This window comes from Penaeus chinensis, chromosome 26 (genome assembly GCF_019202785.1).
Source record: "Penaeus chinensis breed Huanghai No. 1 chromosome 26, ASM1920278v2, whole genome shotgun sequence".
NCBI lineage: Eukaryota > Metazoa > Arthropoda > Malacostraca > Decapoda > Penaeidae > Penaeus > Penaeus chinensis.
The window spans coordinates 5,612,059-5,627,058 of NC_061844.1; the positions used below are offsets into that span (position 1 = coordinate 5,612,059).

The 15,000-nt window shown below is 36.9% G+C and overlaps 2 protein-coding genes across 4 annotated transcripts in view; one reads left to right on the forward strand and one right to left on the reverse strand.

Annotated features, from left to right (window-relative positions):
• LOC125038908 (lymphokine-activated killer T-cell-originated protein kinase-like) overlaps positions 1-1,579 on the forward strand; it is a 7,507-nt gene extending 5,928 nt beyond the window's left edge. The window contains exons 7-8 of the mRNA XM_047632559.1: positions 393-520; positions 965-1,579. Of these exons, the coding sequence (XP_047488515.1) occupies positions 393-520; positions 965-1,152 (316 nt within the window). The 3' untranslated portion in view covers positions 1,153-1,579. The remainder of the gene's footprint in view (positions 1-392; positions 521-964) is intronic.
• A 2,983-nt stretch (positions 1,580-4,562) lies between these two features.
• LOC125038907 (protein transport protein Sec23A-like) overlaps positions 4,563-15,000 on the reverse strand; it is an 11,651-nt gene continuing 1,213 nt past the window's right edge. The window contains exons 2-19 of one of the 3 annotated variants that reach the window (XM_047632556.1): positions 13,440-13,502; positions 11,916-12,285; positions 11,547-11,726; positions 11,260-11,400; positions 10,888-11,043; positions 10,647-10,766; positions 10,222-10,416; positions 9,788-9,913; positions 9,515-9,663; positions 9,259-9,401; positions 8,503-8,758; positions 8,212-8,368; positions 7,901-8,052; positions 7,492-7,663; positions 6,661-6,816; positions 6,498-6,557; positions 6,239-6,265; positions 4,563-5,065 (exon numbers count right to left, since the gene is read on the reverse strand). In XM_047632556.1, the coding sequence (XP_047488512.1) occupies positions 4,976-5,065; positions 6,239-6,265; positions 6,498-6,557; positions 6,661-6,816; positions 7,492-7,663; positions 7,901-8,052; positions 8,212-8,368; positions 8,503-8,758; positions 9,259-9,401; positions 9,515-9,663; positions 9,788-9,913; positions 10,222-10,416; positions 10,647-10,766; positions 10,888-11,043; positions 11,260-11,400; positions 11,547-11,726; positions 11,916-12,285; positions 13,440-13,456 (2,667 nt within the window). In that variant the 5' untranslated portion in view covers positions 13,457-13,502 and the 3' untranslated portion in view covers positions 4,563-4,975. The remainder of the gene's footprint in view (positions 5,066-6,238; positions 6,266-6,497; positions 6,558-6,660; positions 6,817-7,491; positions 7,664-7,900; positions 8,053-8,211; positions 8,369-8,502; positions 8,759-9,258; positions 9,402-9,514; positions 9,664-9,787; positions 9,914-10,221; positions 10,417-10,646; positions 10,767-10,887; positions 11,044-11,259; positions 11,401-11,546; positions 11,727-11,915; positions 12,286-13,439; positions 13,503-15,000) is intronic. The other 2 variants (XM_047632557.1, XM_047632558.1) reach the window with 2 other exon arrangements.

Here is a 15,000-nt window from a genome sequence, read left to right on the forward strand (position 1 = left end):
CATCAGTCATCACCAGTATGCAGGTGTTTATCATTGCTGGAATTTTAAATTTACAAGAAGAATTTTAAAGTTTTTTCATTCTTTCTTTCTTGGTTGGGCTGCTGTAGCAAAGATTTTCAAAATATGGGGAGAGTAAGAAATTTATTTTTTTTAATTTGGTTCATATAATCTGTGTTTTTTGGAGATACAGTAGAAAATATATACAATTTCATCTTACAGAGGAACATTTCAGCATTTGTAATAATTTATTTGATTTGGATTATTGTAGGTATTGAGCATATGCTGGCTTGCTTTTCCATTATTGTTATTTGTAAACACTTTAATACTATTGTTTATAAACTTTACTATATTACAACTTTTTTCTTTGTCTCCTTTTTTTTCCCTCTCAACAGGGAAATGATCTCTCTTTCCCCACCCCACGTGGATAAACTCAGCTCCGAATCCACTGATGAAGTTGTTGATGAAGAAACAAGACTGATGTTGGAAATGGAGCGGGAGGATAGCTTCCAAAAAGCATTAGGTGTGTAAAAGAATGCATAAATGTTATCATTCTTATTATTGTTTTTAAATATTAATCTAAGGACACCAAGAGTGCATGTAGACACGCAGTGATTACCGTGGTTTTGTTTTATTAATTTTGTTTACACACAGATGGCTCCATAAGTACTTAGTCATCAGAAGTCAAGTGCCAGGCCTACCTGACCTTACTTAGTTTACTATTATTATAACATTATGATGATAATAGAAATAATAATAATCATAAAAAAGAAAATAATTATAATAATGTTCATAACAGTAACTGAAATATTTTTTTCTCCTGAAAATTCAATGAATAGGGTAAACAGGAAGAAGACGTCAATGTTTAATAATTGATTAATTAATTGGACGCTGCCTGTACCCATTTTCAGTAGGTTAAAGATGTTCAACGAAATACAAAGAGCTAAAAAAAGCAATTTCTGACTAGGTACCCGGCCTGCCCTCCCTGATGTCATCCTTGAAGATGAGTACCTACCGGTCCTTGAGATCTTCTATGCCTGCACAGACTCTGACCCTGAAAAGAGGCCATCAGCTGGGCAAATCCTGCATGTCATTGATTGTCTTGAAGATTTAGAAATTAATGACTCAAGCAGTATGAAAGATTGTGGTGAATGAAAGAAGCAACAGAAATGGAGATATTCTGGAATAAGTGAATGAATGAATGAGGCATTATTGTAGTGACTGTGTTTGGTAGTAAGTATTCTTCTGTAGACTTTTTGAATGTTTGGTTTTCATTTTTATTTAGACACTCATTTCTGTAAGTTGCTCTTAGTAATTATTTGCATGTATTAGTAGTTCATATCAGATAAAATTTACTCTTTTTCTGTTATTTTTTTCAAATACAATATAATCTGTTATTCTTTGTTATGTATTCAAATTCTGTATCTCCCTTTTCCCTGATTATTTTTTCTTGATATATGCATAGAAATGTATTTTCCTTATGACTTAATATCTAAATTGTTATCTTTGTTGCACTGAAATATATGTATTGATAGGTCAGATTACCTTTAGGATTAATCAGGTAATAAAGGTGTCTTTGTATGGTCTGTTTTTTATTTTATTTTGTATATTTATTGAAAATTTTCCATCATGTCAACATCTAAAGTCATTACTGGCGTTTTCAAAATACAGCAATAAGGTGAGGCCAAGTGAGCAAAGCCCCAAGTTTAGCATCATGATAGAATATTGTAGGAAAAAGTGTAAAAATGAGTTAATGATCAGGACAAAATGTGTTAGTTTTCAAAATTTGTAGAGCACTATAGTGCATGGCAATGAAAAGGGTAAATATGGGATAGCATATGTAGTGCAGAGGGGATCTGTAAAAGGGAAAGGGGTTAAGCGTATATGACAATTAGATCAAATGGAGAAACAATCACTGGGTAATATGGGTAGAAATCGTAGTTGGAGAAGTCTCCAGAGAATGAGATAAGGGAACAGGGGAAGATGGTGAAGTATCAGGAAGAATGCCAAAAGGGGAAGGATCTGGAAAAGGACATGGTTGTGACAAGGGAGTCACATGAGCATCCAGGTGGGAGTGATAAGGATAATGGGGAAGGAAGAGGGAATGGTTGCACACATGGAAAAGGAGAGGATGGGGTGTTTAGGTAGAGTAGGTAGAGTGAGGCCTAGTTTGAATCTGAGAACTGCTACCTCAGATTTAAGTTTGTATGCAGGGTAGCTCCTGTAAAATACATTATGGGAGCCACCACAACTGGCACATGTGCATGACTGAGCAGAGCAATTTGAATGGTCTTGGCCAGGTTGGGCACATAGAGGGCAGCAGGCTGTGGATGGTTAATGGTAAAAAGCAAGATAAATGTGCTTGACATCTAAGGTCATATAGCACTATAGGAAGGTATAGTAAAGGGTAGCGAAGGGAGGTTGAGTAATATTGGAAAGGTTAAACATGGGTAAAGGAGTTGATGAGTGAATGGATTAGTGGGCTGTGGAACAACAGTGTTTGGCTGGGTGGCTAAAATACCAACATTTCTGACATAGGCAAGGAAGGGGTTGATATGGTCAGACAAGGCATGACACTCCACCAATATAAACTTCATGGGGGAGGTCATGCCTATGGAAGCTAATCTTGCCAATATTGGCCTCTGGGAAGAATAGTGTAGCACTATACTGCCACTGCATCATAGTCAACAAGGCAGGCAAACAGATCATTTTCAGTCTTACCAGTCCTTGTTGGGAAGATGGAACAGTTACAGTAGAAGTTTTAACCCCTTAAAGAAGGGTCACGTCTATAGACGTCAAAACAAACCACTCAAAATGTAGCGTGCGGCTGTATGCCACAGCCGTGCGCCAAAGCGCTACGAGCCAGTGATTCGGCTTGATGTACCGAACTCCCACGCTCAAAGTCAGGGCATTGCCATTGATCGCCAGAGTGTCGAGAGAGAGAGAGAGAGAGTTTTTTTTTTTTTTTTTTTACTTTTCTAGTTTTCTTCACTGGTCACCAAGGGGTTAATGGAGGAGTGAGATTGGGGCATGAGTTTGGGACACATCCATAACTGTGACAAGGTGTGAATGATTGGAATAGCTGAGAAAGGAAATTTTGCCTACTTGTTTTTGGAGATGCTGTCAAAAGAGAGGAGAATAGCAAAGGACTGATCTGACTTGGCTGGGGCAAAAGGTTTGTAGAGGTGGGAGCAGTAGAAGGATGAGGGCAGCAGGAAAATGGGATGGTGCGGAGTGAGGTAGTACTGCGGGGAGGAGCACAATAGGGATGAATAGTAGTAATAAGGGGGGAGGGGTAGACAATGAAGGACTATCCAGTAGATGTAGTAGATAATGATGGGAGAGAGGAAGGGATATAATCTGAAGGTCAAGTAATGACCCAGGTGAATGATTCAGAATGGACAGAGCTGACACCAATTATCAATGGGGTATTAGTATCAGTGGTTAGAGCCGTGGTCAAAGGAGAGGCAGGGGTTGGAAAATTTAGATGGCCTAGTTGATGAAGAGGCAAGCCTTACAAGCCATGGTGAGCCTGAAATCATTGGGAAAAAGAAACGGTCTACCTCTCAGGGTCCCCTTATGGGGTAAAGGCTAGGTGATTAACCAAGGAAATACTGTGCCAACAACTGGAGGCCATTCATGATCGTTTCAGCACTTCTCACACCCTAGGAAGTGGACAGAAGATGAAGAGAGGGAAAGTGGAACGGGGAGAAGAAAAGGACCATGCAGAATTATGAGGTGAGGGTTTAGGTTCAAGGTAGGGGTGATCCCCTACAATGGGCCTCAGTCTCCGTCTCCAAAGCCCCCACCCCCCAACAAAGAGCAAGGGATGGGGGGGGTATGATCTGTTGTTTTGAATTATACAAATTTATACCATTCCTGCTTTTTTAGCTAATTATCATTAGACTTTTTTCTTTTCTTTTTTTGGTAGTTTTGTATATTGCATGCATACTTATTCCTGTTTGTTTCTGCTAAACCACATGCTGCAGGGGAAAATTAATAAAAAATGGGGAGAATGGTGTGCTCGTTTTTTATATTTTTGTGAAATGTCTTGCACAAAGATGGCTCTGCTAGTGCTTAGCCACAAAGGAGTCAATTAGTAGACCTTGTGACCTTACCTAATTTCACCATACCTTGAATTGGCTTGAAAAGCATATTTTTTAATAATGCTTTCAATAGTATAGAAATTATAATTACTGTAATGTTATAAACATTAGTAACAGCAAAATAAGGTAACAAAATATTTTCATAAATCAAGGAAAAGGGTAAATGGGCTAGAGAGGCAGTACTAGTAATTGACTCATTAGTGTAGCCATCCATGTATAAAAACAATTAGTAAAGTAAACTCACCGTGGGCATGGCATGTATGTACATGCCACCCCTGTCAGCATTGGGTTAATTTAAGTTTCTTCCTGCTTCCTAGCTACAGTAATATTGATAGTTTCAGACTGAAGTTCAATGGCTTTTATGTACTAGCACTGCAAATGAACACAACCATAACACATTTGGATTGTTTGTTGATAAGTAACAATTAAGGGCACAGGATACGAAAAACAATCAAGAAAATAATTTAAATGCTCCTTTTATTTAACACATTACAGCAACTGAAGATAATAATATACTGTGGTAAGATTAACAAATAAAATAAATTCTCTTGAACATTTTTCTTATTTAAATCCTCTTAATGTACCACTTGCACAACACTTGATTTTCTTTGCCACCTATTATCATCTGATAATTGAATAGAAACCCACTTCCAAGATTAAGACACTGCCTTGTACAAGCTTAAATATAAATCACCGAGTAGTCACCGAAGTATTAAAAATCCTGAAATATAATTTATCTGTGATGCAAGGACTTCTGTGTCTTCGAAGAAATAATGCTTGCATCTTTAAAACTTCAATTTTAAATCTGGAGAACTGGTATTTTATAGGCAAAGAGTCATACTTAATTGTAGTAAAATTGGCTAAGATTGCTTTTATGCATTTGACGTTACTGCCAACTTCTTCAAGTGTTCCATGAAGACCTGTAAGCTGACATCATCTGTGAGAACTGGGGCACCACCATCCTGAAAAATCATTGAACACTTATTATAAGTTGAAGTCATCTTTCAAAAAAAAATAATAAATAAAATGACTGCTATATCAACACCAAGAATGAAAGGAGATGGGGCACTAGAAAACTATTACCTAAAAATAAATAATTACCAAAAAACTATGTATCTAAATGTGCTAGCTTAAATTATACCCAACATTTTTTTTTTAAAACACGATATATAAATAATTATTACCTCTGGAACTTGCCTACTACAACCAGACTATTAATTCTTACACAAAGAATAATAGCTAGAATTTGATATATCTAATTTTTTTGTTTGTTTGTTTACATCTACAAAAAAAAAAAAAAAAAATCCTTCACATGAATTCCTTTGTTGTATAAAGAAGGGGTTTACAAAATTAGCATCTTATTTTTCATTTAATTATATACTTGACACACAACTAAAGACATTCTTCTTAGTTATCTAGCCCTAGCAATATAGAGAAAATGCCTTAAATATTAATACCACTTCCATCTATTTATGAAAACGAAAGATCAGACCACACCATCTGTTTTCCAAGAAAGTCTTTATAATTCAAGAATTATATTATTCAGTAAACCATTAGACCCATGTCTGTATTTGTATTTCAAGAGAGTATATATCCATTTAGTTTTCTTTTCTTTTTCATCATATCTGTATATTGCATCGTATCAAGTCAAATTTTGAAAAATTCAATCAAATGAATTTGTTTGATTTTCAAAAAGAAAGGAAAACTTAGTGAGAAATGACTCTAAACTGAAATATAAAATCAGTGTTCATTTCCCAATAACCATTTGAAGATGTCACACATTTTGTATTGTTCATGAAAGTCAGACTTACCTTTCATAATCTAAAATGACCAAAACCATGGAAATATTCAAGGCAAACCACAAGATTTGTGTTAGTAAATAATTTAAGAGTGTTTAAAAGAAATAACTTGGTTTTTGAGTTGTGTGTGTTACACATTGTGTTCAAACTACAAAATTTAATATCCAGCACCTTCTAATGTGTGTCACAAACACCATCATAAAAGGAACTAATTATATTCAAATCAAGCCTTTTGCTGTGTTTTCACCATCACCAACAAGTGCTACAATTTTGTTTTGGATAAAAATAGAAGCTTAAATTTGTGCCATCACCAAACCACAAAAAAATAATAAATACCGTAGAATTGGGGTCTGGGATCGCTGACTGCAAAGTCAAAAGGGGGGGAAAAATTGTGTGCTCTATATTAATTTCTGATTCCCTTGATATTTAATTTAACCACTCAAACTGAATAGCTTTTAAAATTTTCTTTATAAACACAGAAACAAAATAATATACCAATGAAGGGATGTATATGCAAACTTATAAACTTGATTAAATATTTAGAATTATGCTTAAAAAAATTAATATATATATATAAAAATATAAACATACTTACCCCATATAAAGCATTGTTGTGTGTTTGAGAAGGATTCACTTTAGAGAGAAGGAACCGAGCCTGCCAAAAGAAGCAATTTTTTTAGAATTTATGTACAACTTTTGGGACAGTATGTAGTGCACAACAGAGTATTACTTGCAAACTTTACTCTTCAAAAACAAACCTGTGATCCTCCTTGCTCTGTCTCAACATAACGTGGAATGGGGAACCTGGTTGCCAGGATATCTTGAGCATCATCCACTGGAGACTGTAAGAGTTCTTTGAAGACTGCATATTCTTCTTGTTCATGGTAACCCTCCCTCTTCCAGGCTGCCATAGTCTGAGGTATACAAAGGGTGAAATTTAGACACAATACTCATCCATGCAACACCTATGCCTAATGCTCTGTTCCCATATTACTCCCTAAATGAATATCTTTCTATGCATGAACAAGCCTAAGACCATGCTTAACCCAATGGCGACGGGTCACGGCTATCGCCGTCATAACAATACGCCCGATGTGAGGCGTGCGGCTGTCCGCAGCGGCGCCGCGCCAAAACGCCCCGAGGCAATGATTCGGCTTGATGTACCGAATTCACGCGCTCAGAGTCGGCGCGCTGCCGCCGTTCGCCAGAGCGTAGAGTTTTTTTTAATTTTCTATACCCGGCGCCATTGGGTTAAGCCGGTACTGTTGGGTCACATGTATATCCATCATAACAAACAGCTTGATCTGCCAGGAATGGCTATATGAGTGGTGAAGCATTAGAGTGTCAAGCGGGAGGTTCCGTTACATTTAGCGGACTCCTGCTCCCAGTGGCAGGATGATTGCCAGAAATCACTGGAGTTTATGATGTCAAGAGATTTCCAATACCTTCACTGATAGATTAACTTTGCAAGCATGTAAAAATGTAATGAAATACTACGACAGAACTTAATTGATATATCTAAATATACAAAAAACTATAAAGGTAACTATTGCAAACAGCCACTGATATCCCCGGCAATACACACTCACCTCTCCAAGGAAGATAAGCACGTGGAAGAAAGTGTCCAGGAGCAATATGCGGTCCGGCTGAATGGAGGAGGTGTCTAGCATAACAGGCTCAACACCTTGGAAGGAGTAACTGCACAATACAGGCTGGATCATGGTTAGGCACTCTGTCACAGTCTCACGGTTCAGCATGCATCTGGAAACAGTAACCTCTGATAAGACTAAGAAAAGCAGAAGAGATATTCTAAAAGAATGATAAAAACATTTAAATTCAGATCTCAACATAGGTCTCTTACAAGTTCACTGACTCCTCAAACTTATCTTTTTCTCCTAGTCTGCAGTTTCTAATTAAACTTTTTCATGAATTCTATTTGTCATTAAGAGACCTTATGCACAAAAATTATCCCCCACATTAATAACTAGAACACCTCACCTATAGAAAGAGGTTTCATCTGGAGAGTTGTTAAACACCTGGAGGAACTGTGAACGTCTCAGATGGAACATGAATTGAGGATAAAGTGTGAACGTATCGTGGAAGCGATAACTATTGGGGTCATTCGGAGTGAAATCACCAAACTTCTGACACTGTAAACAGAAAAATAATTTCATATGAAACAAGAAGCATTTACAACCATTAGTGATATAGTATTTACTTTTCAACTAGTATTGCCAGTAGTAATAAATGAGGTTCAATCGGTTTCATGTTTTAGAAATTCATACCAACTGGAATGTCTCTACACTTACAAGCCTAATCAACATCCTGTCCACCCAACGTAGGACATCTGTTCCATCCTGATCAGTCTCTGATCTGTTGACTGCTAAGCGTGCCATAAGCACGGCAGCTGCTTCTTGGTCAAAACCAAGGGAAATGAATTGCTGCCCTGTCTGTGCATCTGCCCAACTGTTGGAAAAAATATACAAGTAAAAAAATATATATAATAGATTAAAAATTATATCTAGAAAATCAGGAATTCAAACCACCCAAACTTTTGTTTAAAAAATATTTTCATAACATATTCCTCAACGCAAACTTACTTTCGTGCGACTGTTGTGACTCTGACCCTCGTCTGTCCTGAGGCGTGCTGGTATCTAGTAATGAACTGAACATGTCCTCTTGTGCCTGGAATGTCTGAGCCTTGCTGGTTGGCTACCTCGAAGAACATGGCCACAGTCGTGCTTGGTCCTAAACCACACATCTTCCACTTGGTGGTATTTCCAATGCCAATTTCAGTTTCAGCAACATTTGGTCCTTTTTCATTGGCAGACACACACGGGCCAAGTGCACCCGCAACTAAAGTAAAAAGAAAAGATACACATAAGGAAAGGACTTTGTATGAATATTCCATATGTTTAGACGATAAATCCTAAAATCAATGAAAGCTTCTAACATTTACAGCATATAAATATAAAAATAATGTGACTACATAAGGATTCAAGAAAATCTTATCTAAAAAAAAAAAAAAAACTAGAGACAAATAAAATGACATTTTATTCCTATTTAGTCCATTATATAATGTAAAGCCGAAATATAATTATCACAAATGCTTAGAAGAGAGGATCAGTTATCAGAACATGTTTCATAACACAGAAATTCCACTCTTAGATTTTCCTCTTCATGCACAGAACATTTCTTACTGAAATATTGGCATTTCATAAAGAACAATCAAAATATAAAAAAACATTCTATTTAAAACTCATTGTCTAAAAATCTACAACAGACATACTATATGAGGAATTCCCATACACACATAATCAAGCTAACACCTATGCAAAGAAAACTAAAAACCATACTTTTGAGTTCCCGAGAAGTCTTCACCTCGAGAGTGGCGTTGAATGCCATCTCCAAGTTACCCTTCTCGTCACGGGAAAACACCCTTTGGAATGTTGTCCTAAACAAGGATGACTGGAACGAGTCTCCCAGAACCATGTGACCTCTGTAAGTAGGTGACACCTTCATTAATGTATACACCAAGTTTATATAGCCATCAATATTCAAAAACAAAAAATTACTTTGACATGGACTTAGAAGAGTGATTCTCAAACTCACCCTGTGTAAGTGGAACAGTACTTCATTTCATGCAGTCCAACCTGATCCAGGGCACATGCATACAGGTCAATAATGTGACCGTTATCAGAAGACCTCTTGGCTAGTGCTTCATAGAACTTGATAGCCTTTTTCATGTACTTACAGTTGTCCTGGAGAAAAGAGAAAGGATTACGAACTCAACTAAGCTGAGATTACTTTAACCTTTTTACAAAATGGCAAAATGAGATCTATGAAAACAAAACATTATGTCAACCAACAAATTTTTTTTCTCACCTTCTCAATATCATGATGTGAACGAATAGGTCTGCGCAAATCATCATCCACAACCATTCCTGGGCCTACAGAGCAAGCTCCTCCCAAGAAAGTCATGATACGAGCTCCAGTATTGGGGTAGCATGCCTGCAATATGGGAATCATAAATGAAACCAAATAATCTATTTTTATAGATATTATCATTCTACCTTTTCAAAACAGAACTGATTGTCAAGTCAATAACAAGTATGAAAAATGTGCCTTGTATAACCTTATACATCATCAAAATACTGTGGATATCTCAAAATGAGACACTACTAAATGGGGTAACTTGGGCTACTTAAAAGTTACAGATTACTGACAAGAAAATAAAATTCATCAAAATATATGATTTTCAAGAGTACATTATCTTTCACTTCCAATTCAACACTCTTTCATCCAAAGAAATTCATTACCTCTAGCAGACCAACAGCAATAGACAGAGCAGAGCCTGTTGCACGCAAAGGTCGTTTTCCTGAGGATACTGGCCAGGGGTCGCGGCGGAGGTCAGTCAGGATGTCAACCAGCATAATCTCACACTCCTGCACAGGCTGCAAGAACCTGTTGTTCATCTGACCAGGCTGAGGTGCAGGGGCAGCCTGGCCTGGCATCTGAAAAGGTAATATGACAGGTAAGTGCCGTGGAAATTTGCTTCCCTATTCTCTAACAGCAGCAAATATCAGCTACCAAACTAATTTCTAGACTCTCTCCCTCATCCTGTTCTTTACATTCTCAAGTTCATAAAAAAAAATCTATATTTCTATATTAAAAGAGCTCTCACATCAATGCCATAACAAAATGCTATTAAAAATGTAAGCAGTTACAAAGTGTTAAATATTACCTGTGTTTGTGTAGCCTTCAGTCCAACCCCAAGGTATTCTTGTACAGACTTTGCTGTCTGGTCCTTTTGTCCTGGAAACACGTACTGCTTCCTTAATACTTCATTTGCTAATACGTGAACCTGAGAAAAATCAGACGTGCTCAAATTAATTAAACATGTTTCAATTAAAGGTCAGCATTCTATTTTTAGGTTATTGCCAACACATGTGCAAGGCACCCAGACAAGAAGACAGGATACTCACATGTACATGACGTCCAAAGGTGATTAATCCCACCAGGGCATTAGCTGGCATGAGTGTGAGGGACATTGTAATCGATTCCTTTAGGGCTGACAATTCTTCCTCATCAACACAGGTATCAACCACAAAAAGGAAAACTGGTGGCATATTCTGCTGTCTCTGAAAATTGAACAATAACTTTGAGAATAACATGATCACAATCCCTTTAACAACAAGGAAATCTCTTCCAATTTTTTTTTTTTTTTTTTTTTTTTTAATCATTTAAAAAAAACTATCTCCAGTACTATTTCAAAGTCACTGGAAATACTAATTATCTGCAGATATCATGGAAGAAAAAGAAGAAGAAGAAGAAGACGACGAAGAAATAGAACTTACCATAATAGTATACTCAATTGTTGAATATTGAGGGAAAAGCTCAGCTGGTTGACTCTGCTCACTGATGGATGCATAGCTACTTGGGAATGGATTGCGCTGGAAACAGAAGCAGCAGACCCACATCTTTGATCGGTAGTCAACCTGCAAGATCACCATTTCATGTTTGTAAGTTTTCTATATAAAAGAATATAATCTGACATACCACATTAAAACAAAAATACCAAAGAAGAATTTAACTTCTTTATTTCATAATTAATTCAGCAATATCACAAAGAACAAAACCTAACCTGACAGAGAGGGTTCAGGATGGCCCCGCATTGTGACTGAGTGCACTTCAAGGGTTCATAACAGATTGGGGGCAAGTCATCTCGTTTCTTCAGGGGTGTGAAAGCAGCAGCAACTGGGACCACCATGCGAGTAGCTTCAATTCGGCTTGATGGCCACACATTCCAGGAAAAGCGTACGCCCTGTAATTATGTTTGTGAGAGATCTCCACATCAGGCAATTGACAATGAAGATGTAACTATACTTGGGTTCAATTCCCAAACACCCTAATATCTTACCTAATTATACAGTATCAATCTCATCTAAAGAAAAACTGTCTTCATTGTTAACTTTCTTCCAAACAGTCACAAAACAAATAACTATTTCCTTACTTCTTTTGTCTCTTGGGATTCAATGAAATCTTGAAAAGAAGACTGCTGTGGCTGTGCCTGCTGCTGCTGCTGTGGGGCTCCATACTGTTCCTGCTGGTACTGCTGCTGCTGTTGCTGTTGCTGTTGCTGTTGTTGTTGTTGTTGTGGTTGTTGCTGCTGCTGCTGCTGTTGTGGGTGTCCATACTGCTGCTGCTGAGGTTGATAGCCCTGCTGTGCCTGGGGTTGGTATCCCATTTGAGCTTGGGGTTGGTATCCCTGTTGCGCCTGTGGCTGGTAACCCTGTTGTTGCGGTTGGAATTGCTCATGTCCCGACTGCTGCTGCTGGTATTGCTGGGCTTGCGCCGCTGCTTGTGGTTGGTACCCATACATTCTATCAAAAGAAAAAAAAAGGGGGGAATTAGTCTTCGGTATGATAAAAGTGGTCCATAAGGATAACCTACAAACCTCTAGATATATTAACAACTGACTATATTATATTCCTCACTATTAATTATCCTGTTCCTGAACTCTTAAAAACAACAAAAGTATTAGTAGCTCTGAACATAGTTTTTATTTAGAATAAATGATCATAAAAAACAGTAATGCACCATTTAAATCCTACATATCTTCATGGAAATATATTCAATACAGTAGCCTAAACATTTTTGTACAAGTTTCTGTTATTTATCAGTATCCCCCCATACTATACACACTCACACAAAAAGCAATGAAATAAAGTGAAGTCTCCCCAACTGATTAAGAGAATGTGGAAACTTTTACACATAGCAGAAGAAAATGAATTTAATGAATAAACAAGAAATAAAAAATAGTAAAACAATAACTGAAAAAATAATCTGGAATAATTATGAATCTAATTTCCCTCCCTATAAACCTATGCGAGTGTAAAACATGACCAAGAAAAAGATAGGGGTCTAAAAGCATCCAGCTTTTAATAACATCCTGAATCTTGAATACACATACTCAATCTAGGCTATTTCAATAAACAAATCTGGTCTTGATATGGGTTCTACAACTGATACCCTTCCACATCAGTCCTGGGGTGTGGGTAACAATTACATTACAAGTCATTATCTACAAAGGCCATATCAAAAGTGAAAACATATTGCTAAAGACTGCACTTCCAAACACTAATTTTTACACCACAGTTACATTATCAAAAGTATATAAATACTGCATAATCTGGGACTGCATTCCAAATGCATATCTAAAAGTGTAAATGAATAACATTGCAAATATATATAGAAATTAATGTGCGTATATATATGTGACGTAAGTGCATTTCATCAAATTAAGAAACAAAAGCTGTTAGGTGGTGAATGCAGTTGGCAGCACCTGTTATTTAAAAGCAGATTAATATTATTAAAACAAAATTATAGGTTACTTAGAGCTTCAATATCTAATGATGGAAAGATAAAAGATGATAGTAAAAGCAAGGAAAGAGGAGGCTTTTCCTGCTGCTAGTGCCCAATAGTAAACAGTGAGGCATCACCCAAACCCTACTGATTCAAAACTGCATCTACTCACAGGGCCCCTGAAGACATATTGCAAGGAAGATAGATGTAATAGGCCTACTCTCTGTAACTGCACCTAAAATAAAGGCCCAGGAAAGTTAATAATCAATATATAATTGTATATATTGCTTTATAAATTTACAGAAAAAAAAAAAAAATTAAAGACTGGTCAACCTTCTAATCCAGAATTCAAAAAAATGCAAAGTAAAAGTATTACAATACACTGTATTCTTTTACATATGCACAAGAGCTATTTCTTCTCCTATTTCTATCTCACAGTCTCTTCCTTCAATATAGCTCTCATTAACACTCATTTATTATTAATTAAACTAAATTATTAAAATACAAAATATTCCATGTTTGAAGTGACAATACAAATCTTAAGAAATTCACCAAATGTCTTTATTGTGTTTATCAAAGCTGATAAAAGATTATCATGTTATGCAATCTTCAGAAAGAGATTACATCATGATGTTCATACACAAACAAGATTAAAAATATACTGTGCCTGGCTACTTTTGGGTGCTTGGTTGGTTTGATATGCTACCTGGAATAGGTACTCCAAATATTAAAACCTCAGGAATCTATCCTCCTAGGATCCTTCTAGAGCAGAGCCCTCCATCAACCCTCCCCTTAAACAGTACCCAAAGGAGATGCCAAGTTACAGCAAATTAAATTGTTGAATAAAAGTCTGTCTCTGGACAGTGCATCCACACTGTGAAGAATTACTGAATTAAAAATTGTTCCTAACTCTTGATTTCCACCCCCTTACCCCCTTCTAATTGCCGTCTCTCCATGGTTGGTGTGATCCTTTTGTATACCTTAACAAACAAATGCTAATATTACTGAAGTATGACTAGCAAAATTAATATAAAAAAATTCACAATACCTTTGCATAACCAATGACAATGATTTTGGTATCAATGGATTCTTTTCATCCTCTAGTACACATTTATGTAGGAATTATGCCACAGAACCTCCCCAAACCCCCGCATCCTTGGCCCTGATAGCAGGGGAGGGCATAAAAGGTATCAGGGAAATTGCAAGTAAACTAACAAGAAAATAACTCACTATACTGCTGAAACCCCCTCCCATGGGGCTGCCGCACCCCAACTCCTGCCCAGGGAAACAATAAATAATCCATGTATTCACAGCAGGATAGAGTGTAGGACAGACTTGGCATCACATGCTCTACCCTACTGTGAATGCATGGAGGATTCTTTGTCTTCCACTGCATTAGACAAAGAGAGAGTGACTTTGTATATATTATTCATATAATATATATTGTAAAGAGTGAGAAATTCATTGATACCAAAATTTGTCACAATCGGTTATGCTGAGGCATTCTGAAAAATGACCAAAATAAAAACCGATTCAGTTAAAAAATAGATCCACATCTTATAACTCAATGGTTGCAGAACCAATGCATAAGAGATGTTCCCCTTGCAGAGCCACTGCCTCCACCAACTCATCACATCATTCTCAGGGTGTGTTATGCATACCTATCTACAATAAATTTGGCCAGACTGAAGGAGAGATTTTGCAATTCTAGGCAAGGAGATATACAGAGCTCA